Source organism: Nelumbo lutea, chromosome 1, assembly GCF_056320005.1.
Source record: "Nelumbo lutea isolate HS-2025 chromosome 1, American lotus-T2T, whole genome shotgun sequence".
Lineage (NCBI taxonomy): Eukaryota > Viridiplantae > Streptophyta > Magnoliopsida > Proteales > Nelumbonaceae > Nelumbo > Nelumbo lutea.
Window position 1 is genome coordinate 152,545,137 of NC_142684.1, and position 26,240 is coordinate 152,571,376.

At 40.8% G+C, this 26,240-nt stretch overlaps 1 protein-coding gene across 3 annotated transcripts in view; it reads right to left on the reverse strand.

The window, feature by feature from the left end:
• Positions 1-1,013: 1,013 nt before the first annotated feature.
• Positions 1,014-26,240, reverse strand: part of LOC148878437 (Acyl-CoA N-acyltransferases (NAT) superfamily protein) — a 39,542-nt gene continuing 14,315 nt past the window's right edge. The window contains exons 3-7 of one of the 3 annotated variants that reach the window (XM_088954573.1): positions 13,772-13,840; positions 3,023-3,110; positions 2,460-2,592; positions 2,248-2,286; positions 1,014-1,243 (exon numbers count right to left, since the gene is read on the reverse strand). In XM_088954573.1, the coding sequence (XP_088810699.1) occupies positions 1,163-1,243; positions 2,248-2,286; positions 2,460-2,592; positions 3,023-3,110; positions 13,772-13,840 (410 nt within the window). In that variant the 3' untranslated portion in view covers positions 1,014-1,162. Of the gene's footprint in view, positions 1,244-2,247; positions 2,287-2,459; positions 2,593-3,022; positions 3,111-12,618; positions 13,841-26,240 lie in introns of all 3 variants that reach the window. The other 2 variants (XM_088954582.1, XM_088954592.1) reach the window with 2 other exon arrangements.

The following is a 26,240-nucleotide window of genomic DNA, read 5'->3' on the forward strand; positions in this document are numbered from 1 at the left end:
ATTTTACACAAATGAAGAGAAGATGCATGATATATGGAAGTGTAATGATCGCACTCTTACCCATCAAGGCAAGCCCGGTGAGCTGATAGCCATCTTCTAAGTGATGATGCATCAGGAGTTCCAAATAAAGCTACCATGCGCAACCCTGTGGAGTTGAGTTCTTGACACTTACAGATGGATTCAGATGTCTAAGTTGGTCAATTGGCAGGCTATTAGAAGAACTGTCTGAAGTTAGCACTTGGGTTGCCATCTTAGGCAGTACCCATAAGTAGAGTGGAGGATGTTTAAACTTCAATGCCCTAACAGGTTAGCTTTCAATGGAGTCAAGGTCATCACAAAAGGGCTCTTAAACAATACATTCTATAAACTTGACGGATGATCACCTCACAGTGCTCACCCCCACACCCCAGATTTTAAAAGAAAAACCATTTTTGATGGTGCCAGCCGGTTCAGCTGGTAAATTAGGTGGATGTAAGCACCATAAACAGGGATCAATTCATGGATTCACCCTCACCACCCCCACTCCCAACTTTAGCTAGCAAAAATAGAGAGGGAAAAAAATACAACACACAAAACCATTGTCCTGCTGCATAGCCAAACCATTTTTCTGCTACATAGCCAATTAATCAAACTCGTAAAATTTCAAGCATGGTCTCAATGTTTCTAGCATCTAAAGATGTTCTTTTTCTCTCTTCCTTTTTAATTATTTTGGTTTTGAGGATGCTGAGATGAACAAGTGGCAAGACTAAAAGAGATGGAATCACAGGTGAGTACATCTAAGAGGATTTTAGCTCAAATTAGTGACAATATCAAGGAATGTCAAGGATTAGATGGTTTGATCATGTACATATATGAACAGAATAAAATATGTAAAGATTCAGGCTAAAATATGTAGATACCTAGGAAGCTGTTAGCTAAAACTAACATTGCTGTTATATTTTCTGTGAGCTGGGAATGGAGTTCAGCTTTCAACCTTTAAATCCAAACCATGGAAGAATGAAGTACTAGGAGAATAAAGAGAGACAAAGATTAGACTATGACATTAGGTTTAAAGGAGGTAATATGATGAAGAAACTGCGAATAAAGATGAAAATGAAAAAAAATATGAAACCCAATTGTTTCCTTTGATCTGAATAATATGATTAGACAGATTTTTTAGGGGCTACTTATATGTAACCAGTTTACCAATTAAATTTTGCAGCTCTTCACACTTGGTTTTCGTTGCTGGTAATTCCAATGTCATCTGTCAATTTTTTTTATCAGCAATATCATCAGTCAAATTGTTCATCAAGAATAAAATAATTATGTCATACTACAATTAAAAGAGAATCTCTAAGGTGCACATGAGTTGAATGTACTGTCTACCAATAAATGTGCTCTAACTTTCCCTTCTGCTGGGCAGGGGGAGTAACAATTACCTTTGGTTTGAAGCATAATTGTAAAGCAATATTTTTTATATAAAAAACCAGTTGGTCTTGTTTCTGATTTTTTATGAATAATCCTGTTCCTAACAATAAAAGTGAACTGACATGAAAGCATCAAGCATTAAAAGTGGAATTAAAACAACATTACGTAGAATATGGGAAACTAGGAAGTGGGCTTCTATTTTATGAATGCAAGAGAGAGATATAGAGTTGTGCGTGTGCGCGTGCATGTGTGTGTATTGTTAAATCAAAGAATAGGTAAAACCAAACATATAAAGGGATGAATTTTATTTTGAATGTGACGGAGATATAAAGGACAAAATGCAGAACTGTGTTAATTGTAGAGAAGGAAAAAATGAAGTGAGATCCTTATTCTGGTCACAATTAGAAAGATAGAGTGGTGATTATAAAAGATTTAAAAAAAATAAGAAGAGGCAAAGCCCATTTTATTGCTAAGTTAAAAATCGGTTTTTCCACAATCTCTCTTTACACCCCTTTACTTATTTGTACAATATGATATGGTTTAGCTCTACCACACAAAAAATTATTGTACCTCCAATGTGGAAACACCAAAGTGAGGCACAAGGTGATCACAAGAAAATTCCTTATCGCCTAGGCTAGGTGTCCACCTAAAAATTACCTTGACAACCATAGGCTGAGGCATCCACAAGGTGTGTTCTACCAAGTGGAAGGTCCCATGCCCCACTTACATTACTTTGATGTATTACAAGGTTTAGTAGATTAGATTGCAACCAATTTATCAAGCATGTAATGGATGATTTAGCTATATGTTCTAATGCTAGTGAATGTTTGGAATCCTCACCTCTTTGAAGATTTCACTATATGACACATCTTCAAAACCCTATAACCAAAAATGATCATATTAGAAGATCACCCCACATAAATCTCAACCACATGTAAATGCAAGTACACTCATGCAACCTCACTTGCATTGACAATATCACAATACATGCATGGCCATGTACATATACGAAAATATAAGTTATGATTCATTGAGAGAGAGAAGAGAGAGACCAATTTCCGGAACAGGTTAAGGGATGCAATGTTTGACTCTCCAATTTTAGCACGGAATGTGTGGATCCTGAAGTTCTCAATTGCAAAAGCCATCATCATCAAGACAGATTCCTTGCCAAGCCCTTTTCCACGACTATTCTAACAAGAATAGGATAATCAGCAGTTTATCCAAGAGAAATCAATATAGGAAAAAATCTACATGACATACACAGCTACACCATATCCAAACTAAATAAAAAAAAAGCTTAAAAAGAAGAGGAAGGGCTATCTTGTTTCCACTACAAATTTACTCAATTAGAGAAATTAAAAAATAGCTGAAGAAAAGACCACCCCAGCTTCTTTTGGAATTCGTTTTAACTGAGGCTTCCAAAGTCAACTCTAGGATATATAGGTTTCTCTGTTGAAGTAGTAAAGAATTGAAATCTTTTCTTTTTATAGACTTGAAATATTAACCAGCTATGCAATGAAAGTGTAAGTTTGAAGGGGCAGAAATTTAATTGACAGTAATATTGACACAAACTTTGGTATATTGACTTTTGTTTCAGTGAAGGAATGAACAATACCTCTTAGGTTCAGCTACCATTATTTCAATCTCTGCCATTTGTGAATCATCCAGGTCATTCATGTACATATTTACATCACCAACCATAGCTGAAATAAATATCTAGGTTACTCCCATGTAATGCATGGTTCTGTAGCCAAATAAGCAATCCAAACTAAATCTTACCAACAAAAAAGTACTACATATTTTTTATGTTTTCTGATTGACAAAGGAACATGATTGTTGTCAATTATAGAAGGGTACTCTAATTGGTTTAGATTTAATCATCCAACTGCAAATGGTTCGAAATTATCGCCACTTGAAAGACCCATGCAATCAAGTGTAATTGCTAAGACTCAAGCAGTAGTGGTGTTGCACAGGCATATGTCACATGAGAAGGGGGGTGGACAATTTTGATAAAAGCTCAACTGCTTCAAGAGAACTAGACAGCACATAACCATATATATCAAGAAAATAATAGAAGGAATCCTAGGAAAGTAACAATCTGAGTGTCATGGATCCAATTTCATGAATGTTGAAGACTACTCCGTCCTTCCAAATCAAAATGCCTAGTCAATTTTTTTTTTTTGATCAGTAAAAATCTTTCATTAATAACAGAGAGATTAAGATACAATAGCTAAAGATTGCATAGGAAATTGCAATCTCCAGCATCAGTTACAATTCTGCCCAATACAATGAAGATCTATTTGCCCCTTGTTTGCTAGGGTATCCGCCATCCCATTTGCATCCCTTTTAACCCAACCAAACTGAGAGTTGAACTTCCTTGCAAGTTTGTCAATTTCTCTGAAAATAAACTTGAGCTTCCAAGGTGCTGATGTGATGTTTTTGGCCCAAGAGATGACCAATAGAGAGTCTCCTTCAGTTTCTAAGTCTGTTGTTCCTATCTGCTCAGCCATCTTTAGACCTTGAAGTAAGGCTAGAGATTCAGCCTGTATTGAGTCACCATAACCTATTGGTCCAGAGTAGAGTGCAACCACCACACCCAGATAATTTCTAAACACACCCCCTATGCCTGCCCTTCCAGGGTTGCCAAGAGAACTCCCATCAAAATTCAGTTTTAGTTTGTTCCGTGCTGGTGACTTCCATTTCATGCTTACAAGAACTTGCATCTGTTTGTGCTATTTCAGCCCAATTCCTTAGTATCTCATTCGTGGAGTAGTTTCTAAATATCTCCATGGTCTTCACCCAATGTGCAGTTCTGATTTTTATGGCTTCAATAACTTCCGCCATTGTTTTTCTTTTTCCTGAAAAGATTCTTAGGCTTCTTTCCTCCCAAATAGTCCATACTGTAGCTGCTCTCACTGCCTTCCATATACATTTTCCCCTTTTCTTCCATTGACACAGGAAAGAGGGGCTGAATAGACTTACCACATCCTGTGGGGGAGCCCATCTGCATCCAAAGAGAGAGCAAACAACACCCCAAATACCAGAAGCAAAAGAGCAGGATAATAGTAAGTGGGTTAGAGTTTCACCACATCCCAAACAAAGGACACACACATGAGGAGAGAGGCAATTGTTTGGCCTCCTTTTCTGTAGCACATCACAAGTGTTTACCTTCCCTAGGAACATTTCCCAACAGAAAGCTTGTACTTTTGGAGGGATCGGTTTAGTCCAAATTTCTCTCACTGGGAAGTTCACTCCCATAGGGTTAATATGAGTGAGCAAACCAAAGAAAGATGGTTCAAACATTATTTATTAAGAATGTCTCATCACAGTCAACACTGCATGTCTGGATGACTGTTGTCAACTAAAGGAGCTACAAGATTTAATCATCCAAATGAAAATGGTTCAAAAATATCAACCCTTGCATGAAATAGAGTAAAACTGTGTAAACTTGAGCAGTGGTTATGCTGCACAAGCATATATTATATGACAAGGGAGCTAAACAATTTTATAAAAGCTCAAGCACTTTCAAGAGTAAACAGGAAGAACAAGACCAATATGAGGGAGAGATTGAGGAGGATGCCCATAGCGGGATGAGCAAAATGGAGAGGTGCATCCAGAGTTTTATGCGATTTAGAATGAAGAGAAAATTTTATATAACACTTGTAAAGCAAGCTATATTGTATAGAGAAGAATGATGGACAATCAAGAAACATGTCTGAAAAGCGAATGTGGCAAAAATGACAATGCTGAGATGGATAAGTGGAAAAACAAGATGGTTTGGTAATGTTCATAAAAGACCACCATCAGCACCTGCAAGAAGAATTGATCTGTTGAAAGTTGAAGGAACCAGAAGAGCTAGAGGTAGACCAAAAAGGACATGGGTCGAAGTAGTTATAATGACTTTAAGTGCCCATAATTTAAGAACTGATATGGCATCAAACAGAACAGATTGGTGAAACAGGATTCCCGTTGCCAACCCCATATAGTTGGGATAAGTCTAGGATGATGATGATTGGAAGGAATCCTAAGAAAAAAAAAATCCTGATAAAAACAATGCGAGTGTCAAGGATCCAATTTCATGAATCTTTGAGACTAACTACTCCATCCTTCCAAATCATAATGCCTTTTTTAGAGTTTGAAGGTTTAGAGATGTTGAAAAGAAAAGAAGAAGAAGAAGTGTTGAGAATGCTTTGTGGCTTACTGTCCACATCAAGAGACTTTTCATTTTACTTCACAAGCAAAATTACAAAGGTGCCCTTGAATAGCCACCCAAATACAAATATTCATTAAATGACAGAAATGTCCTCACACTCTTAACACTCCCCCTCAAGCTGAGCATAGATATTTACAATACCCAACTCGTTCCAATTATTGTCGAGCTTTGATTTGGGAACACCTTTGGTAAGACAATCATCAAACTGGTCTTCAGACCTCACATAAGGTAGAAAAATCTCTCCACTAGCAACTCTCTCTAATGAAATGTTGATCAACCTCTATATGCTTTGTACGATCATGTTGTACAGGATTGTGGGCTATGTTTATGGCAACTTGATTGTCGTAATATAATATCATTGGAGTATCAATCTACACTTCCATTTTTGTCAAGAAGTTCTTTAGCCACAACAATTCTGAGACTCCATGTGCCATAGCTCTGTACTCTATCTCTGCACTAGATCGAGCCACAACCGATTGCTTCTTGCTTCTCCATGATACAACATTACCACCCACCAAGGTACAATAGCCAAAAGTAGATCGCCTATCATCAATAGAACCTGCCTAGTTAGCATCGGAATAGGCTTTTACCTTCAGATGCCCATGATTAGAATACAACTTCCCCTTTCCTGGACATCCCTTCAAATAGGCAAGTCTCTGATACACACCTTTGTCAAGAAGGACATCTCCATCATCAACTCCCAACTTATGATTGGGATCAATTGGAGTTTCAACCAGTTTACAATCCAACTTTCCTACCTCCTAAAGCAAATCAAGGACACATTTCCTCTGAAAAATATAAATGCCCCTCTTTGACCTTGCGACCTCAATCCCTAGGAAATATCAAAGATTTCCAAGATCCTTAATTTTGAATTCGGTAGTGTTGAGAATGGCTAGACATGGGTGTTTTTGGTTTTTTTCCCCTTTCTTATACTCTCTCAGTATTTGGGAACCCATATAGAGGCCTTCTTATAATTATTATTTTCTCAGATTATAATGTATTCTTTTGAGGGTGTGAACAATGAAACACACACACACACACACACACACCTCTCGACAGCTCTCTTCTTCACTTTCTTCTTCTTCTCTTCTCTTATCTTCTCTTCTTCCTCTCTCTTGAAACCTAGTTTCTACAACTTGGTATTAGAGCGGGTAGAGCATTTGGGAGTTGTGTTCTCTGCTGATCTCCTAACCAGAGGCGAACTGCTGATGTCAGACCACTGCCGGATGACATCAGTAGTCTGTACAAGTGCCAGCGGCAGTCTATGAAACCAGCACAGTTTGATTCGCCCTGATTTTAGAAAAAAATTGGTATGACTCTTGTCATCATTTGAAGCTTCTATGATTTTTTGTGGGTTTTTTAAGGAAAAATTTGCAAAAATTCCAGATCTGATGTCGAGCCATGTACAACAGGTTTAATGATATTTTTCTGCTATAAAACCTAGACCATTCAGGTCGCTTTTCAATTTGGGATTGATGGGAAGTGGTCCCGTATTTTTCCGAGCACTGTGTGATTTTTGGGAGATTTTTTTCTCCTTCTATTTTGTTTCCAACCTAGTTTTTTCGGGCTTCCTTTAGTTCTTAACCCTGTGGTAACCTGGTTTTTGGGTCTAGAACCTTGGTTAAAGTGTTGGGGGTCCTTTTTGGTTGGTGAAAAGGTGTCTTGTTAGAATATGGAATCATCTAAGGATTTTCAGATGGTTCCCAACATGCTCCCGGGGACTGCAAATATTTCTAGTGGTATGGTAACTACTGTTAAACTGGACGAAACTAATTTTTTAGAGTGGTCTCAATTTGCTAAACTTACCATTACTGGGAGGGGTAAACTGGGATTCATCACAAGAAGGGAAGTGAAGTCGATTCCTGAAGACCCGAAATTCGCAAGATGGGAACAGAACAACTCCCTTATTATGTCATGGCTGATTTGCCCAATGCAACATCATATTGCCCGAAATTACATGTTTCTTCCATCTGCCAAGGATATCTGGGATAGGGTGGTTGCTACTTATTCCCAAGTTAACAATACTGCTAGAGTGTATCAACTTCGGAGGGAAGCTTGCAATATGCGTAAAGGGGAGAGATCTGTTGCTATGTATTTCTCTTCTCAGATTGGAAGGACCCTAAAGATGGTGAGCAATATCGAAAGTAAATAGAGGAGAATAGAGCCTTTGATTTTTGGCAGGCTTAAACCTAGAGTTTGATTTCACCAGGCAACACATTCTTAGTACAGGCGTTGCCTCTATTGCTATTGCTTACTCTCTTGTACAAAGGGAAGAAAGTCGAAGAACCGCCATGATGCAATGCTCTATGAGTGATCATTCTGCCTTTATGTCATCATGACCCAAGCAAAATACTAGCAAACATCCCATTGCAGAGAAGGTCGAGGATGTTATTTGTGAGTACTGGAAGAAGCCAAGACACACTAAAGAAAGGTGTTGGAAGCTCAATCCTCATCTAAAGCCGGAGAAGTACAAAATCGGAAAGAAGGGCAATGTTCACTTGGCTACAGTTGGTAATGATGCTTAGCCCTCGGATGTGCTTAACTCCTTTGATGTGATGGACAAACTTAGGAATATATTGTTGCAGCTAGAGAAGGGTGGTACATCCTCCTCATCTGGTTCTGGACTTAGTAATCTATCTAGTTCATATGCCAAGACAGGTACTGCACTTGCTTGTTCCACCTCCTTTAGCCCATGGATTGTAGACTCTAGGGCCAATGCCCATACGACTGGTATGCCTTCACATTTTACCTCATATAGGTTAACCTCGGGGAAGGGCAAGATTGTTGTTGCTAATGGATCTCAGACCCCAAATCTCGGGTCAAGGTGAAGTCAAAATCACTAATAACCTTTCTCTTGACTCTGTTCTACATGTGCCCCAACTATAAAAAAAATTATTGTCTGTTAGTTCTTTAACAAAATCTCACAATTGCTTAGTGACCTATTTTTCCAACCATTGTGTTTTTCAGGACCTGAGCATGGGGAAGACGATTGGAAGTTGGCATGAAGTAGATGGAGTCTACCTCCTAGATGGACCTTTAGAGCATGGATTGTCAAGCCAGACTGAGTCTTGTTCCAATGAGAAAATGAGTCTTTTGAAATTATGGCATTGTCGCTTTGGTCATATGTTTGTCAATTCTGTCAAGTTTTTGTTTCCAAACTTGTTTGATTCTGTCCAAATTGAATTTTGAATGTAAAGTTTGTCATTTATCCAAACAATGTAGAAACACATATTTTGCAAGCAGTAAAAAAAGTAATGTTGCTTTCCACTTGATCCATACTGATGTTTGGGGCCCATATCCTGAGAGTCTGAGACTATCGACTGAGAACAGTCAGGGGTGGAGAGGAGTATAGGGGCAGAGCCCCTGTTTTTTCAAAAAAAGAATAGGGGATTGAGACTAGGACTAGCGACTGAGAACAGTCAGGGGCGAGAGGAGTATAGGGGCAGAGCCCCTATTTTTTCAAGAAGAAGAAGGGAGGAAGAGTGAGTGGAGTTGTGGAGGAAGGGAGGAGTATAGGGGCAAATCCCTTGTTTTTTCAAAAAAAAAAAGGCAAAAAATGACTGAACCTAGGTTGGAAGAAGAAGAAGAAGAAGAAAAACTTACCTGCTGAAGCTGAGGTGTGATGGAGTTGGGCTGGGGAATGAAGTCTTCAGTTCTCCTCCCTCTCCAATCGAATTGAAGAAACCCTTATGCATGTAACCGAAGAAGAAAAACACTTTGTATTGTTGTCTTAATAATAAAATAACGATAGCATGTAACCGGTTTTATTTTAAAAGAATAAAACATCTAATAAAATATCAAAATAACAAATTAAAAAAAAGTTTAGTAGATGTATGTAAGTGCTCGCTTAAGTCTCTAGGCGGGTGCCTAGTATACAAAATTCAGGGCGTTTAGGCGAGGCGCCCATGGAAAACCACCTAGTCGCCTTGACAACTATGGTATGGGCTAAAACAATCTCCAAGAGCATGGTTTGACAGTTTCAGGAATGCTATCTTAAAGATTGGTTTTTCTCAATATCAGGCTGACCACACCTTTTTTTTATGAATGGAAATAATTTATTAAATAAGAATATAAGGCAATACAGGAAACCCATGAAGAGGCACGAGCTGTTACCTCTTCTAACAAAGTATTACATCAATTAAGAACTAGATAAGCAGAAATAAACTGAAATAAAATTACATAGCAGCCCAAAACAAATGATCCCTTGAAACCCCTTGCTTAGCTAGTCCATCCGCTAAGGAATTTGCTGATCTTTCTACCCAAAGAGAGGTAACTGTCATATTTCTTGTGTGCCAATTGATTTTCCTCAATAAATCTCTATATCACCACTTAGTTGAAGCTGGCTTTGTCAGCCATCCCACAACAATTTGAGTCTCCTTCAACTATCAAGTGTTGAACTCCTAACTGTTCAGCAATCTAGATGCCTTGTACAGCCGCTAAGATCTCTACTCTATTTGAATCTCCTATTCCCACAGGGCCTAAAAACAAAGCTAGGATATTGCTTTCTCTATCTCTCAGCAACCCTCGTATCCCCGAAGGGCCGGGGTTTCCTTGGCTACTACCATCAAAGTTCATCTTTTCCCAACCTTCAGGCGGAGGCTTCCACACAGAAGCTACCGCCTTCCAATTACTCCAAATGTCATCAAAGGAAAATGTTAGGCTGACCACACCTTATTTATTAGAAGAGTTGATGGTAGAGTAACAATGTTGATAGTATATGTTGATGACATTGTTGTGACAGGTGATAATATCATAGGTATCTCTCAGTTAAAGTCATTCCTTGCTTCTGAATTTTAGATTAAGGACCTTGGTGATCTCCGATACTTTCTTGGCATTGAAGTTGCAAGATCCGAGAAGGGTATTTTTCTGTCACAAAGGAAATATGTACTTGATTTGCTTCATGACGTTGAGAAATTAGGGTGTAAGCCTGCAAAAACTCTAATTGATCCTAACCACAAGTTGAACTCTACTGAAGGAGTTCTTCCAAACAGGGGGGTATATCAGAGATCGGTGGGACGCCTTCTGTATCTTTGTTTGACTAGACCTGACATTTCCTATGTTGTTGGAAATGTCATATGTAGGCAGTTAACAGAATTTTAGCATACCTGAAAGGATGCCCTGGCAAAGGGATGTTGTATTCCAACCACAGCCATTTAAAGATTGAGGCCTCCATAGATGCTGATTGGGCACGGTCCATCGATGATAGAAGATCTAGATCTGGTTATTGTGCCTCAGTTGGAGGCAATGTGGTTTCTTGGAGAAGTAAGAAACAATCTGTGGTTGCTGGTTCTAGTGCTGAGGCAGAGTACAGGGCAATGGCTCATGGAGTATCTGAACTACTCTGGTTGAAAACCTTATTGACTAAGATGGGCATTCAAGCAAATGTTCCAATGAGACTATATTGTGACAATCAAGCAACCATAAATATTACTCACAATCCTGTCCAACATGATCGTACAAAGCATATTGAGGTGGATAGACACTTTATTAGAGAAAGAATTGCTAGTAGAGAGATTTGCCTTCCTTTTGTAAGGTCAGAAGACCAACTAGCTGCCTCACTAAAGGTGTTCACCATCCAAAGTGTGCTAAGAACCTTGCCAAGCTGGGCATGATTGACATATATGCTCAGCTTGAGGGGGAGTTTTGAGAATGGCTAGACAGGGGTGTTTTTGGTTTTTGTCCCCTTTTTTATACTCTTTCAGTATTTGGGCACCCATATAGGGGCCTTCTTGTGATTATTATTTTCTCAAATTATAATGTATTCTTTTGAGGGTGTGAACAGTGAAACACATACACCTCTCGACAGCTCTCTTCTTCCCTTTCTTCTTCTCTTCTCTTCTCTTCTTCCTCTCTCTTGAAACCCTAGTTTCTGCAACTAGTAACAAGGAAAGACTTCAGTTTAGAAATTCCAGAGATATCGTCCCTTGTGATAACAATATCATCGACATATACTATCAACATAGTTATTTTTCCATTTGCTCTCCTAATAAATAGGGTATGGTCAACTTGCGATTGTGAGAAGCTAATTTTTAAGACAACTTTCCTGAATCTGTCAAACCAAGCTTTAGAGGACTGTTTAAGGCCATAAAGGGATTTCTTCAAATGGAAAACCTTTCATTCACTCCTAGGGATGTTCACTCCTAGAGGAAGTTCCATGTAAACTTCTTCCTGAAGGTCTCCATTAAGGAAGGCGTTCTTAACATCCATTTGATACAAGGGCCAAGAATAGTAGGCAGCAAGAAACATGATAACTCGGATTGAATTCATCTTGTGAGAAACCAATTTTTAAGACAACTTTGCTGAATCTATCAAACCAAGCTCTAGGGGACTGTTTAAGGCCATAAAGGGTTTTCTTCAAATGGCAAACCTTTCCTTCACCCCTAGGGATGTTTACTCCTGGAGGAAGTTCCATGTAAACTTCTTCCTAAAGGTCCCCATTAAGGAAGGCATTCTTAACATCCATTTGATACAAGGGCCAAGAATAGTAGGCAGCAAGAAACATGATAACTCGGATTGAATTTCATCTTGGCTACTGGAACAAACGTTTCCTGGTAATCAATGTCATAAGATTGAGTGTATCCTTTTGCCACAAGTTAAGCTTTATACCTTTCAATTGAGCCATCAACTTTATGCTTCACTGTGTAAACCCACTTGCATCCAACAGAAGCTTTTCCTTCTGGAAGAGAAACAATTTCCCATGTCTAGTTTTTTTCGAGTGCCTCCATTTCCTGGTTCATAGCATCCTTCCAATGAGAGAACTGCATTGCCTCAGTAACATTGTGAGGGAGAAGAACATAAGCAATATAAGAGATATGGGCACAATAAGAGAGTGATAAAGTATCATAACATACATAATTTGAGATAGGATACTTAGCACATGCCCGTCTTGCTTTATGAAATGCAATAGGAAAGTTAAAGGTCTGAATCCACAAAAGGAAGCTCAACAACAAATTCAAAACAAGCATCGGAAACAGGAAGAGGTTCAAAATCCAAATTACCTGAAACCATGAGGTCAGATTGTAATGGACATTCAATCTTTGGAGTCATCCTCTTTTTCGTCTGATGAACCACTGATGCCAAGACCAAGGAATAGGAGAAGGTAGGAGGAGGACTACTGCCACCACAGGGAAGAGGAGAAGAAGGATTGACCACATCAGTTGTAGGAATCGACATCCAAAAGGGAGTCAGGTCTTCACTAACATTCTCCCCCTGAAGAGAAGGATGAGAGACAGAGAAGAAAGGACTAGACTCAAAGAATGTGACATCTTTGGACATAATACATTTTTTTCCAGAACAAGGGTTATAACAACGATACCCCTTTTGGACTAAAGAATATCCCAAGACACACTTGATAAACTTTGGATCAAATTTCAGCCTAAAAGGACTCATGTCATGGACGAAGAAGGCACACCCAAAAACCTTGGAAAGAAAATGGAATGTATACTCATCAGGAAAAAGAAGCTGATGAGGAGACTGGAGGTGCAAGGTCTGTAAGGGAAATCTATTAATAAGATATACAACTATTTGAGCAGCATCCCCCCAAAACCAAGTTGGAACATGCATCTGGAATAACAAGCCTCTAGCAACTTCAATCACATGTATGCTTTTCCTCTCCGAAACCCCATTTTGTTGGGGAGTATGAGGGCAGGAACTCTGGTGAATCACTCCTTTTTCTTCAAGGAAGGTTTGCAAGTGCTTCTCAAAGTACTCCTTGGCATTGCCAGATCTAATAATTTTGATCTTCTTCTAAAACTGTGTCTCCACCATACTGAAGAAGCCTTTCACAATTGAAGGAACTTCATCTCAGCTCTTCATCAAATACAACCAAGTATATCACAAGTAGTCATCAACAAAGAGCGTGAAATATTTATAACCACCCATACATGGAATAGAATAAGGTCCCCAAGCATCAGTATGTGTTAATGAAAAGCAACAATACTTCTTTTGTTACTTGCAAAAAAGGTGGTTCTACATTGCTTTGATAGTTTATAGACTTCACATTGCAGACTAGAACTAGACAAGGACTCAAATAAACTAGGAAACAAAAACTTCAAGAAACCAAAAGACACATGCCCAAGACGGTGATATCACAATTTTAAATCGCTTAGTTTCTCATCATGACAAGACTCAAACTAACACATCAACCCTAACATTGGAGACAGATCAAGAAGATAAACTCCATTGGCTTTATATCCACTGCCAACCGTCTTCCCTGAGTACCTGAAAGACACAATGAGATGGAAAGAAGGTTACAGAACAATTATAAGACTTTATAAGAGAACTAACAGATAAAAGATTTCTATGCAATTGTGGAACATGGAATACAGAGTTCAAAGAAAGGTTATTGGTAAGTTTAACTTCACCTAAACCCAATTTTGGGGTCTAAGATCCATACCAGTCATATGATCAATGGCTCCTATGTCAATTATCCAAAAGCTAGAGGGTGGGGCATGACACGCAAGTGTAGTACCTGATTTTGCAAAGGCACTAGAAGAAGCATTTGAACTGGTAGAAGTAGGCAACCTGCTCTTTTCAAGGTAGTGTAAGATGCCTCTCAAATTTTCCATCACATCAGAGGTGTCCTGAGTAGATGCTGGAGCAAGAGGATTTCCCTCAAGCATGTGAGTCTAAGAATCATGACTTCAAGTAGCAACAAGAGCATTTACTTTCTTTCCAATTTTAAACTTCTCAGGTTTCAGGTGGGGATTTAGTTTCCAGCATTTATCCTTGGTATGCTTCGGCTTTTTACAGTATTCACAAAATACCTCTTCAGGTTTACCAAAACTCTGCTTAGGCTTTGTGGACACAAGAGCAGTGTTCTCTTCATCCTACACAAGAGAACATGCTCCAAAAAATTTAGGATTACTTCCAGTAATCCTAGGGGTTTACCACAACTCAAAGACAAGAGGTTTTAGCAACAACCAACCCACCATACGTGCAAACCCTAAACTTCAGATCTGGATTTTTCGCCAATTTTCATCCAAAAAATCCAAGAAAAATCCAAAACAGCTTCAAACCACCATGAAACTTATACCAAAATTCCCCTAAAATTAGGGTAAATCAACGACCATCAAAAACCCATGAGGATGCAGCAAACCATACGGACTGTCGACGTCAACCGGTAGCGTGCTAACGTCAATAGGTTTGTCTATGAGTCACGACCAACAACAAATAGTTTCCTTGATCGCGTGATGCTCAGACACCAAGTATGAAGGTTTAGAGATGTTGAAATGAAAAGAAGAAAATAAGAGAAGAAGAGGAAGGAAGTGTCAAGAATGCTTAGTGTGTTATTATTCACACCAAGAGACTTTTCATTTTACTTCACAAGCAAAATTACAAAGGTTCCCTTGAATAGGGACCTAGATACAAATATTCATAAAAGAACAAAAATGCCCTCACTCTTAACATTTAGATAGGTTATAGGTAAATTTCATTAATATTAACAGAAAAAAATATGTGCATAATAGGGTCCCGAGCAGAGGATTCTCTACCTCTTTATAATACAACTAATGACAAGATAGCCCAATAGAACTGTCCCCAAGTGATCCCTTGTTTGGCCAACGAACTGGCCAAATTATTTTTACCCCTTGGAACCCAAAATAGTCTTGGTAGTCTTACAGTCATATCTCTTGTTAACCATTTAATCCTCTTTATAACATTTCTTTGATTCCAAGCTGCTTCCATTTCATTCCTCAGCCAGCTTATTGTTAACAACTGTTATTTTTCCTATGTATAGTACCATAGGAGTACTATTGTACTTTTACTCTTTTTTATTTTAGTTGTTGTCACCCTAGTATATATATTAAAAAAGCTGCACCGCCAGCAGTATCTTTTGCTCTCAATTCTCTCTTCTCTCTTCTCTCTCTCTTTTCTCTCTTCTTCCATTCTTCTCTCCTGCATAACATGGTATTAGAGCGAGACTATCAGATCTGAAAGGAGAAGTCGAGTGAACAGTTTTTTTTCCTTCTTTGCACCAGATTTCCAGATCTGCTGCCCTCATCTGTTGTTCGACTGATTGAAGATCTCACACACTGAAGTAACTTTTCTCTCTCTCTTACCCTTTTTTTCTGGTCGTGTGCCAGGGCAGAACCTGTACTAGGTCTACCGATTGGATGTGAGGTGATCAACAGCTCTTTCTTTCCTTTTTTGGGGGTCGACTGATCTCTGTGAAACTGTAGGTCGTGAGGACCATTTTGTGTGTTGCAACAGTAGCTTCTATGGTGAACCATGGGTCAGAAAGTGACCAATACCTCTTGTGCGCTGCAACAACAACTTTTATGGTGAACTAAAGGTCAGAAAGTGAACAGTACTTGCTGTAACAGCAGTCCTGTTGATGCATAGGTCAAGAGATGACCTGTATGAACTGTGGCAAAACTTGTGTTGAGCTTGTAAGTCAAGGGATGACCTGTTAGTGCTGTAACAACACCTGTGTTTTTTCAAAAGGAGGTGTGTTTCTAAAGAATTTTTTTTTTCATTCCCCCTCAGTGTTGAATTTCTTTAAGGTTGTGTTCCCCATTTAAGAGTTGTTTTTGAATCTGAAATCATGAGTTGTGAAGATTCTGCTACATCTGGTGTTTCCTCAATGCTGAATGGAATGAGTGGGGGTGTGGACCTATCCTTTCCCATGGTTGTTATTCCTCTTGATGGTTTAAATTATTTAGAGTGGTCAAGAGGGATCAAGCTGTACATCACTGCAAGGGGAAAGATAGGTTATATTAATGGGAGAATCAAAGAACCACATTCAGGGAGTGTTGAATATGACAAATAGAACCAAGAAAACAACATGGTCATGTCTTGGCTTTTAGTTTCTATGCAACCTCAAATAAGAAGGAATTTCATGTGGGCCAAAACGGCAAATGAGATCTGGGAACAAGCAAAATCAACATATTTGGAACTACGATACTATGCAAAAATCTACCAGCTACAGGCAGAATCGTCTACTTGTAAATAGGGAGAGAGGTGTCTATCTGTGTACTACTCAAACTTGACCTCTATCTGAGAGGAGTTAGATCATTATCAGAGTGTGGACTGGAAGTGTGATGAATATGCAAAACTGTACAAAAAACTCGTCTCCCAACAGACAATGTTTGCTTTCTTACATGGTTTAAACCCTACATATGAATCTATCAGAGTCTAGATCCTAGGTAGCAAGGATCTTCCATCAGTTCAGAAAGTTTATGCTCTTGTACAATCAGAAGAAAGCAGAAGGAATTTGATGAACAGTTTTGGAGGAGATGCAGTTGTGTTGGCAATGAAAGGGAGTGCTACTACCGGTGGGGGAAATACTTCTAAGAAGGGGGATCTTCAAAAAAATATGGATGACAAGGACAAATTGTGGTGTACTCATTGCCAGAAACCCCGACACACCCGAAACACATGCTGGGATCTTCATGGGAAGTCAAAATGGGCTCAAGATCTGAATAAGAAGCAAGGTTCAAATATGAATAAAAAGTCCGGACAGCAAGGTACAAGAAAACACACTATGGCAAACATGGCTACTCAGGAGAATCAACCCCCCATTCATACTGCGACTCAGACACATTCATCTGGATCTAACCCAAAGGAGGATATTATAAATTCCTTCTGTGACCATTTAGAGCTCTATGGTAGAGCAATTCGTCAAATGGATGCTCCTCCCTCAACTTCATTTGCGTCTACATCAGGTAACTCTGCCACAACTTTCCATGTTGCTTCTCATAACCCTGACACTCCCTGGATCATTGATTATGAAGCGTCAAAAAACATGACCGGTACGTCCTCTTACTTTCAAGCCTATCACCTTCTTTTTGGAAGAGACAAGGTGAGACTAGCTGATGGATCATACAATACCATAGCTGGTCAAGGAACCATTTCTCTCCCTCTCGACCTTACCCTCTCTGATGTTTTACATGTTCCGAAATTTCCCATTAATTTGTTCTCTGATAGTAGTATTACTAATTCCTTAAACTGCTCAGTGACCTTTTTCCCTTCTTACTGTGTGATCCAGGATCTGGCCTCGGGGAGGACGATTGGTAGAGGATGTATGGTTGATGGACTTTACATGCTAGAGAATAAGGCTGGTCTTCAAGTCACAAAGTCTAAGAGTCAGTCCTGTAAGAGTCAAGTTTATTTATGGCATTGTCGTCTTGATCATTTATCTTTTGAGTCTTTGAAAGTGGTGTTTCCAGAATTGTTTAAGTCAATGTCCGTTTCAGATTTCTCTTGTCAAACTTGTCAATTGAGTAAGCAGCATAGAACTCATTTTCTTTCAAAAAATAATAAATCTGAAATTCCTTTTCACACTGTTCATTCGGATGTGTGGGGCCCTGTTACCTTACCATCTGAGAGTGGCTACAAGTATTTTCTTACCATTATCGATGATTATTCTAGATATACATGGGTATATCCCATGCGGACCAGGGATAAAGTACCAAAAATTATCTAATATTTTCAACGGATGGTCTTCACCCAATTTCATACTAAAATCCAAATTTTTCAGTCAGATAATGCCAAAGAGTATTTTCAAAGTGGTCTCACGGAATTTTTTGCTTCACGTGGTTCACTTCACCGTAGCTCTTGTGCCCGAACATCACAACAAAATGGTGTTGTTGAAAGAAAGAATCACCTCCTTGAAGTGGCCCAGGGTTTACTACTCCATATGAATGTCCCAAAACGCTTTTGGCTTGAGGTTGTCCTTTGTGCTACCTACCTCATCAACCGTATGCCCTCTTGTTGGTTAGAGTGCAAAGCCCCACATCAGCTTCTCTTTCCTAAGGCCCCTCTTCTTTCCATTCCTCCTCGTGTGTTTGGTTGTCGTTGCTTTGTCCAAAATTTGTCACCCACTCGTGGAAAATTGAATCCTCGTGCTATCCCTTGCATATTCCTGGGGTACTCCTTCACTCAGAAGGGATACTGTTGTTTTGATCTTGTTTCTCGAAAATCTATGTTTCCATGGATGTCTCTTTCTTTAAGAGTGAGCGTTTTTTCCCTGTTTCTCCTCAGGGGAGAGTAGGAATGAGGAGAAACTGGTTCAACTCCCTCCTCTTCCCGATTCTCCTCATTTTCGTGTTTTCTTCCGTTGACACAAAGGCCAACCAAATTCAAGAGCTGTGCAAAATCCAGAAGTTGTACCTCCAATGCCATTAAACTCTTCGGGGGCGGAACATACTCACTCAGGTATCTTGGTTCCCATTGATGTCCCTGACCCCATTGCAATTGATACCTCTGTTGCTAATGACCTTGACCTTCCTATTGCTCACAGGAAAGGTGTTAGATCGTGCACCACTAAACACCCCATTTCCCACTTTGTTTCCTATGAAAACATTTCACCCTCTTTTCGAGCCTTACTCACATCCATTGATAGTGTCCCTATCCCTATGAATGTAGCAGAAGCTCTTTCAATACCTGAATGGACAGATGCTATGAAGGAAGAAATTAATGCTCTTCATAAAAATGGCACATGGGAACTTGTAGATCTTCCTAAGGGAAAGGATCCAATTGGATATAAATGGGTGTTCACAGTCAAACATAGGGCTGATGGCACGGTGGAGAGGTATAAAGCTCGTTTTAGTGGCAAAGGGGTTTACACAAGTGTACGAAGTTGATTATGCAAAGACTTTTGCACCCGTTGCCAAGATGAACTCCATTAGAGTTCTATTCTCTCTTGCTGCTAATCTTGACTGGGATCTACATCAGCTTGATATCAAGAATGCATTCTTGAATGGTGACCTTGAAGAGGAAGTTTACACGATACAACCCCCTAGTTTTCAGGCTCAAGGCAATGAACAAAATGTGTGCAGGTTGAAGAAGTCTTTATACGGGCTGAAACAATCACCGAGATCCTGGTTCAGCAGATTCCATGCAGCGATTCAGCATAAAGGATACAAGCAATGTCAATCTGATCACACATTGTTTGTGAAAAGAAGAGAAGGTAAAATTGTTGCTTTGATAGTATATGTTGATGATATAATTATCATTGGCGACTGGAAGGATAAAATCCAAAAGTTGAGGAGTTTTCTTGCCACACAGTTTGAAGTAAAGGATCTAGGTCCTCTAAGATACTTCCTAGGAATTGAAGTTGCCCGCTCAAAAAGGGATATCTTCATTTCCAAAAGGAAGTATGTCCTAGATTTACTCCAGGATACAGGAAAAATGGGAGTGAAGCCAGTTGATTCCCCTATTGATCCTAACCATAAATTAGGTAACAGCCAAGGTGAACCTATCAAGGATGTGAAACAGTTTCAGAGACTTATAGGGAGATTGTTACATTTTTCTATGACCCGCCCAGACATTGCTTATGCAGTTGGTGTCCTTAGCCAGTTCATGCATGCCCCTATGACCACTCATCTTGAAGCAGCAGAAAAAATCCTCTGATACCTTAAAAGGTTTCCAAGTGCTGGCTTGTTGTTTCAAAGGCACGAACATTTGAAAGTTAAAGTGTGTACTGATGCAGATATTGGGCAGGATCCCTAAATGACAGAAAGTCAACTAGTGGCTACTGTACCTTCATAGGAGGAAATCTAGTTACCTGGAGAAGCAAAAAGCAAAGTGTGGTACCTAGATCCAATGCTGAAGCTGAATATCAAGCAATGACTCATGGAGTGGTTGAAATTATGTGAATAAGGAATCTGTTGAGTGAGTTGGGTTTTCCAGTGGACAAACCTATGACCCTATTCTGCGATAACAAAGCAACCATAAACATTACTTCTAACCCTATGCTACATGATAGAACTAAACACATCGAAGTCGACAAACATTTTATCAGAGAGAAGATTATCACAAGGGAAGTGTGTACTCCCTATGTCAGGTCTAAGGATCAACTTGCAGACATCTTTACAAAAGGACTACACCACTCACAACATCATGATTTATGTGACAAGTTGGGCATGATTGACATCTATGTCCCAACTTGAGGGGGAGTGTTAACAGCTATTATTTTTCCTATGTATTATTGTACTTTTACTCTTTTTCATTTTAGTTGTCACCCTAGTATATATATATATATATATAAAAGTTGCACCGTCAGCAGTATCTTTTGCTCTCAGTTCTCTCTTCTCTCTTCTCTCTCTCTTTTCTCTCTTCTCTCTCTCTTTTCTCTCTTCTTCCATTCTTCTCTCCTGCATAACACTTATCACTACTTGAGAGTCCCCTTCAATAACCAGCCTCTCTATGTTCATCTCTTTTGCTCTTTGAACACCTTGTAGGACCTCAAGCATTTCAGATCTTGTTGAGTCTCCAGCTCTAACTGGACCAGAAAATAAAGCTATTATATTCCCTTCTTTGTCCTAAACACTTCTCAAATCCCCGAGGGGCCTAGGTTGCCAATGCCACTACCATCAAAGTTTAATTTTAAGAAACTCTCTTCAGGTGATTCCCATTCTTTGCAAGCTCTACTTTTCCTTGTTGAAGATGCACTCCCCTCCAACTCCCTTAAAAATCATCAAAGGAGTAAGGTGAGAACAAATGTGAAGCTTACCCATTGAGTCACCCTTACCACAATACATTCTAATATTGATTCCAAAAACATAATGCCTATTCAAATATCATTTTCAAGAAAACTTCATACATAATTAATGAATCTTAAGAGAAAATATCTCTAACCCTAAGGACCCAAAAGTTCTATAAACCATTTCTTGTCTCAACACTTAAAATAGAACATATAAGTGAATGAAAATAGAAGAATAAACTTATCTATAAAAAAAAAAAAACTTCTTAGCTTTTGTTTGTCTGTTAGGAACTGCCTAACTCAGGGACTTTTTTTAGGAAGCCTACCTCCTGAACGAGAGAGAGAGAAAGAAGAAAGAAAGAGAGAGAGAGAGAGATTGTATTTCCAAAATCAATAATTCCTCTTATGGCTTCCTTTCCTTATTTATACACTTCTGTTACAATTCTGTTATATCAACCTCTCCACTTGTCCAGTTTGTTATTTAGTTTGTTCTAGTGGTTGGTTGTCAGTTACATTACTTAAAGGCTGAAGGTTAAGATGTGGAAATCTATTCTGTAAGTCTCAACAGTCCCTCCTCCCTTGAAAGCAACCTTGCCCTCAAGGTTAAGATGTGGAAATCTATTCTGTAAGTCCAAGTAAGGTTCCCAAGTTGCATCCAAACTCCGGTTGACCACCTCAGTTTGCCCATCTATTTGAGGTGAGAACAAATGAGTCGTTTCTGGGCACGACTGCTAGTAAAAATCTCATAAACGACTCATAAAAATTGGGTCGCGGTCTGAGACAATAGATTTAGGGGTACCATGCAGTCGTCCCACCTCCTTAGTAAAAATCTCAGCCACTATTGAAGCTGTAAAGGGGTGGGAAAGAGGGAGAAAATGGCAGTATTTGGTGAATCTATCAACCACTACGAGAATGACGGACTTGCCATAGGAAAGGGGAAGCCCCGTTATGAAGTCCATGGAGATATCCGCCCACACTTGTGTAGGAATTGGGAGTGGGTGTGGCAGTCCTGCTAGAGACTGGGTATCAGCCTTATTTTTCTGGCAAATGACGCATTCGGCTATGAATTTTTGGACCGAATTCCGCATGCCTTTCCAGTGGAATTGGGTGGCTAGTCTCTTGTAAGTGTGCAAAATCCCTGAGTGTCCTCTTGCTGGTGATGAGTAGAACACTTCTAGAAGCTGCTGAATATGGGCTGAATCCTGTGGTATCACCATTCGACGTTTATACAGCAGCAAGTTATTCTCCATTGTGTACCCTGGGTGGCTAATAGGGTCCTCTTGGACCTGTGAACGCAGCTTGTTCAGTTGTGGGTGTCTTTTCAGCTTCTTTCCTTAACGGACTCATGATGGAACATGTTGGGCCCGTGAGAAGTAATGGAAATAGTTGTGGTTGGCGTGTCAGTGCATCCGCCACCTTGTTAGTGTTCCCTGCCTTGTATTTAATGACATAATCGTAGCCAAGTAATTTGACTATCCATTGCTGCTGTTATGGGGATAGTACGGACTGCTCCAACAGAAATTTTAAGCTATGGTGGTCAATTCGTATGATGAACCTCCTCCCTAGAAGGTAGGGCCACCACCTCTGAACTGCGAGAACAATTGCTATCAGTTCGCGTTCGTATACTGACTTGGCCCATTTCTGTGCTGTCATTGCTTTGCTGAAAAACGCTAGTGGCCTTTCTTCTTGCATGAGGACCGCACCTACTCCTTGGCTTGACGCATCACATTCAATGATGAATTCCTTGGAGAAGTCTGGAAGTGCGAGCGTCAATGGGGACGAGACGGTTGCTTTAAGCGTCTCGAAGGCCTGTTGGGCCTCCCTAGTCCAACAGAAACCATTCTTCTTAAGTAAACTTGTTAAGGGGGCAGCAATCAGTCCATACCCTCTGATGAATCGCCGGTAGTACCTTGCTAGACCCAAGAAGCGTCGTAACTCCTTAAAATTTTCAGGTCGGGGCCAATTTATCATGCTTGAGATCTTTTTCAGGTCTGCTGCTACAATGTTGTTTTCGACTACGTGCCCTAAGTAGTGTACTTGCGTCTGTCCAAATGTGCACTTTGAGTCCTTTGCAAAGAGTTTATGAGTCCTTAGTAGTTCCAAGGTGATTTATAGATGTACTAGGTGTTCGTCCCATGTAGCGCTATATACAAGTATATCATAAAAAAAAAAAAAAAAAACGAGTATAAATTTGCACAAGTGGGGTCGAAATATGTCATTCATAAGTGCTTGGAATGTAGCTGGCGCATTGGTCAACCCAAAAGGCATGACCAAAAACTCATAATGCCCCTCGTGTGTACGAAAGGCAGTCTTGTGGATGTCACCCTCATGGACCCAAATTTGATGATATCCCGACCTCATGTCTAGTTTAGAGAATATGGTGGCCCTGCCGAGTTTCATCTAGTAGTTCATCGATTACCAATATGGGAAATCGATCCTTCACAGTAATGTTGTTCAGGGCCCTATAGTCTATACAAAACCACCATGTCCCATCCTTCTTTTTCACAAGTAATACCGGCAAGGAGAATGGGCTTTGGCTGGATTGTATTATTTTTCTATCAAGCATATCTTGCACTTGTCTCTCAATCTCTAGTTTCTAAAAATAGGGATAACAATAGGGCCTTACATTTGTGGGTGTCGTTCCGAGCAGCAATGGAATGCAATGATCATGGGCACGTTTTGGTGGTAGTTCCTTAGGCTCTTGGAAGATCACTAAAAACTTCTGAAGTAGCTGTTGTAGTTGTATGTGGGCTTCTTCGGATCTGTTGGAGTTACTTCCTTGGGCTAGAATTGGGCCATTCCCGTGGGAGTCTATCTGCATTAAAATGATGTTGGCTGAGTCTGCTGCCTGTTTTCTTGGGGTGGCGAGAATAATGGGTCCAGGACCCTTGGACAGTTGTCCTTGAATATGCACCTATGAGCTGCCCACTTGAAAATCCATGGTGAGATAGGACCAGTCACATATCACCGGCCCTAGTTGCCGTAACCATTGGACTCTGAGAACTACATCTGCTCCACTGATTTCCAGGGGATGTAGATCTACCTCGAACTCGTGTCCCTGTATCTTCATCTTTAATCCTGTGCACGTACTGTCGCACACCAGGTTGTTCCTGATGGAGCGCGATCCGGCTGGTCTTAGCTATCCGCTGCCTTGCTTCCGAACGGGGTAGCAGGGAACCTGAAACGGAGGAGATGGGAAAGCTCCGGGGGGAACCCGGTGTAGAGGCTCCGAAACTCAAGTTAGAATCCTTCAAAAGCAAGGTAATACCAAATAGCGCAAAGTTTGCATACCTCCGTTGTCGGGGGGCAGGGGGCTCTTATAGTCACTTCGTGTACTCGTCCCGAGGCCCTTGTCAGATCGGGTATGATTACCCTTGTGCTTGTCAATTCGGCCGTCGTCCTTTCTGCTGAGACAGAACCGTCACTGCCTAACCATCTAAGTGGAGATGGCGGTGTCAGTGGCGGTGGCAGGTGGCCGTTTAGAGTGCTGCTGCCAAACGTCAGATCCCAAGTCAGTCAGGCGTGGCGCCCTCGGGCACGGACTTCCCTAGTGTCAGGCATGGTACGGCTTGTTTGGTTTTGGTGCCCAGAAGGTGATGCGAAGTGCTGAGCGAGGCGGTCTTGAGCTCGAAGGTATCTATAGGGCAGGTCAATTCGGCAAAGTGTATCCCGAGCTATTACAAGGTGGGTCAGTTCGACGAAGTGTATCCCGAGCTGTTACAAGGTGGGTCAGTTCGGCGAAGTGTATCCCGAGCTGTTACAAGGTGGGTCAGTTCGGCGAAGTGTATCCCGAGCTGTTACAAGGGTCAGTTCGGCGAAGTGTGTCCCCTTGTTCCCGCCTAGGCTTGGCCCCTTTTGCCGAGCAGTTGTTTCTGCCACGTGTCACATAATAGAGAGGTCGGGCCAAATCTTCCTTCATCAATTGCCCCCCACTCCTTGTGCCAGGGGTCTTGCCATGGTGCGGGGAGTTTTTGTGAGGTAGATGGTGGATTTGTCCCGTCCTTCGAACCTTCACTGCACGAGACGCTTTTGCTAGGGTTCTTTCGGTTTCCAAGAAGGTTGGAAACGTGCTTACTCAAGAACGCTGGTGGTTGTGACCGCGCGTTTTAAATTTCAAACCAATTTGCGCTGCTGGGACGCGACAGCGGGTCATTTCCAAAAGGCGCGCCACTGCTGTACGTGCGCGGGCGACTGTCAAGGAGACGTGCGGCGCGTCAGTTTCGAAAAGACGCGTGTCGAAGCGACGTCGGTTTCAAAAAGACGTGCGCTGACGTTTTGCTTTTTTCGGAAAGACGTGCTTCAATCACGTCTCGACCTTAAGGGTTGTGCGGTCGGTAAGAACGTGGGCCGTCGGATCGTCTTCGGTCTGCACGGTCGATTCTTGGTTACTGTAGCTATAAATAGTGGGGGACCCCGGTTGTTTTGTCACTTATGCGGTTTGTCTACCGAGTTCGCGTCCAACCTTTCAGCTCGCGTCCAAGTCTTTTCCAGCTCGCGTCAAGGCTGGTTATATAGTCTTCACGGTTCTTTGGTTTTTCTTCAAACTTTCCGGTGAGTACTTTCTTGAATTCGTCTTTTCCCCAATGTCTAGCTTTGATAGTTCAGACGATTCTTCGAGTAGGGCCGATGTAGGTTCCACCAACCGAGCCGTGTCCCCAGACTGCCTCAGTGATCCTGAGGCGGAGTTTGAGGACTACGAACCAGTAGGTCGAGTCGCTTCGGGCAGTTTGGCGTCTACCTCCCGCCGAGGTCGGATGCTAGACCGGTTTGGCCCTTCGACCATGACGCCTGAGGGGCTTCAATCCATACTTCAGTCTTACAATCTTCCTGGGGGGTACACATATTTTATTCCTTCGGGTAGCTTTCCTTGGGAACACGGTCCCGACGAGATCGTGATTTTTCGAGAGCAGCTCGCTGTAGGGTTGCGACTTCCTTTCCATCCCCTTCTCGTCGAAGTCATAAACCACTTCGGTGTCACCATTGGCCAGCTTCATCCGAACTCTATTCGGAACCTGGTGGGGACAATTTCCCTTTTTTGCGAGCAGAACTTTCCCTTAGACTTAGAGATATTCTCCTCTATCTTGATGCTCAAGAGACAGGCGGGTTCTCTTCCTGGGGGGAGACGGGCGTATTACCTTTCTCCTCGCCAGGGTTTCAAGCTTCTGCACGATCTTCTTAATAAGGTCCCGACTTGGA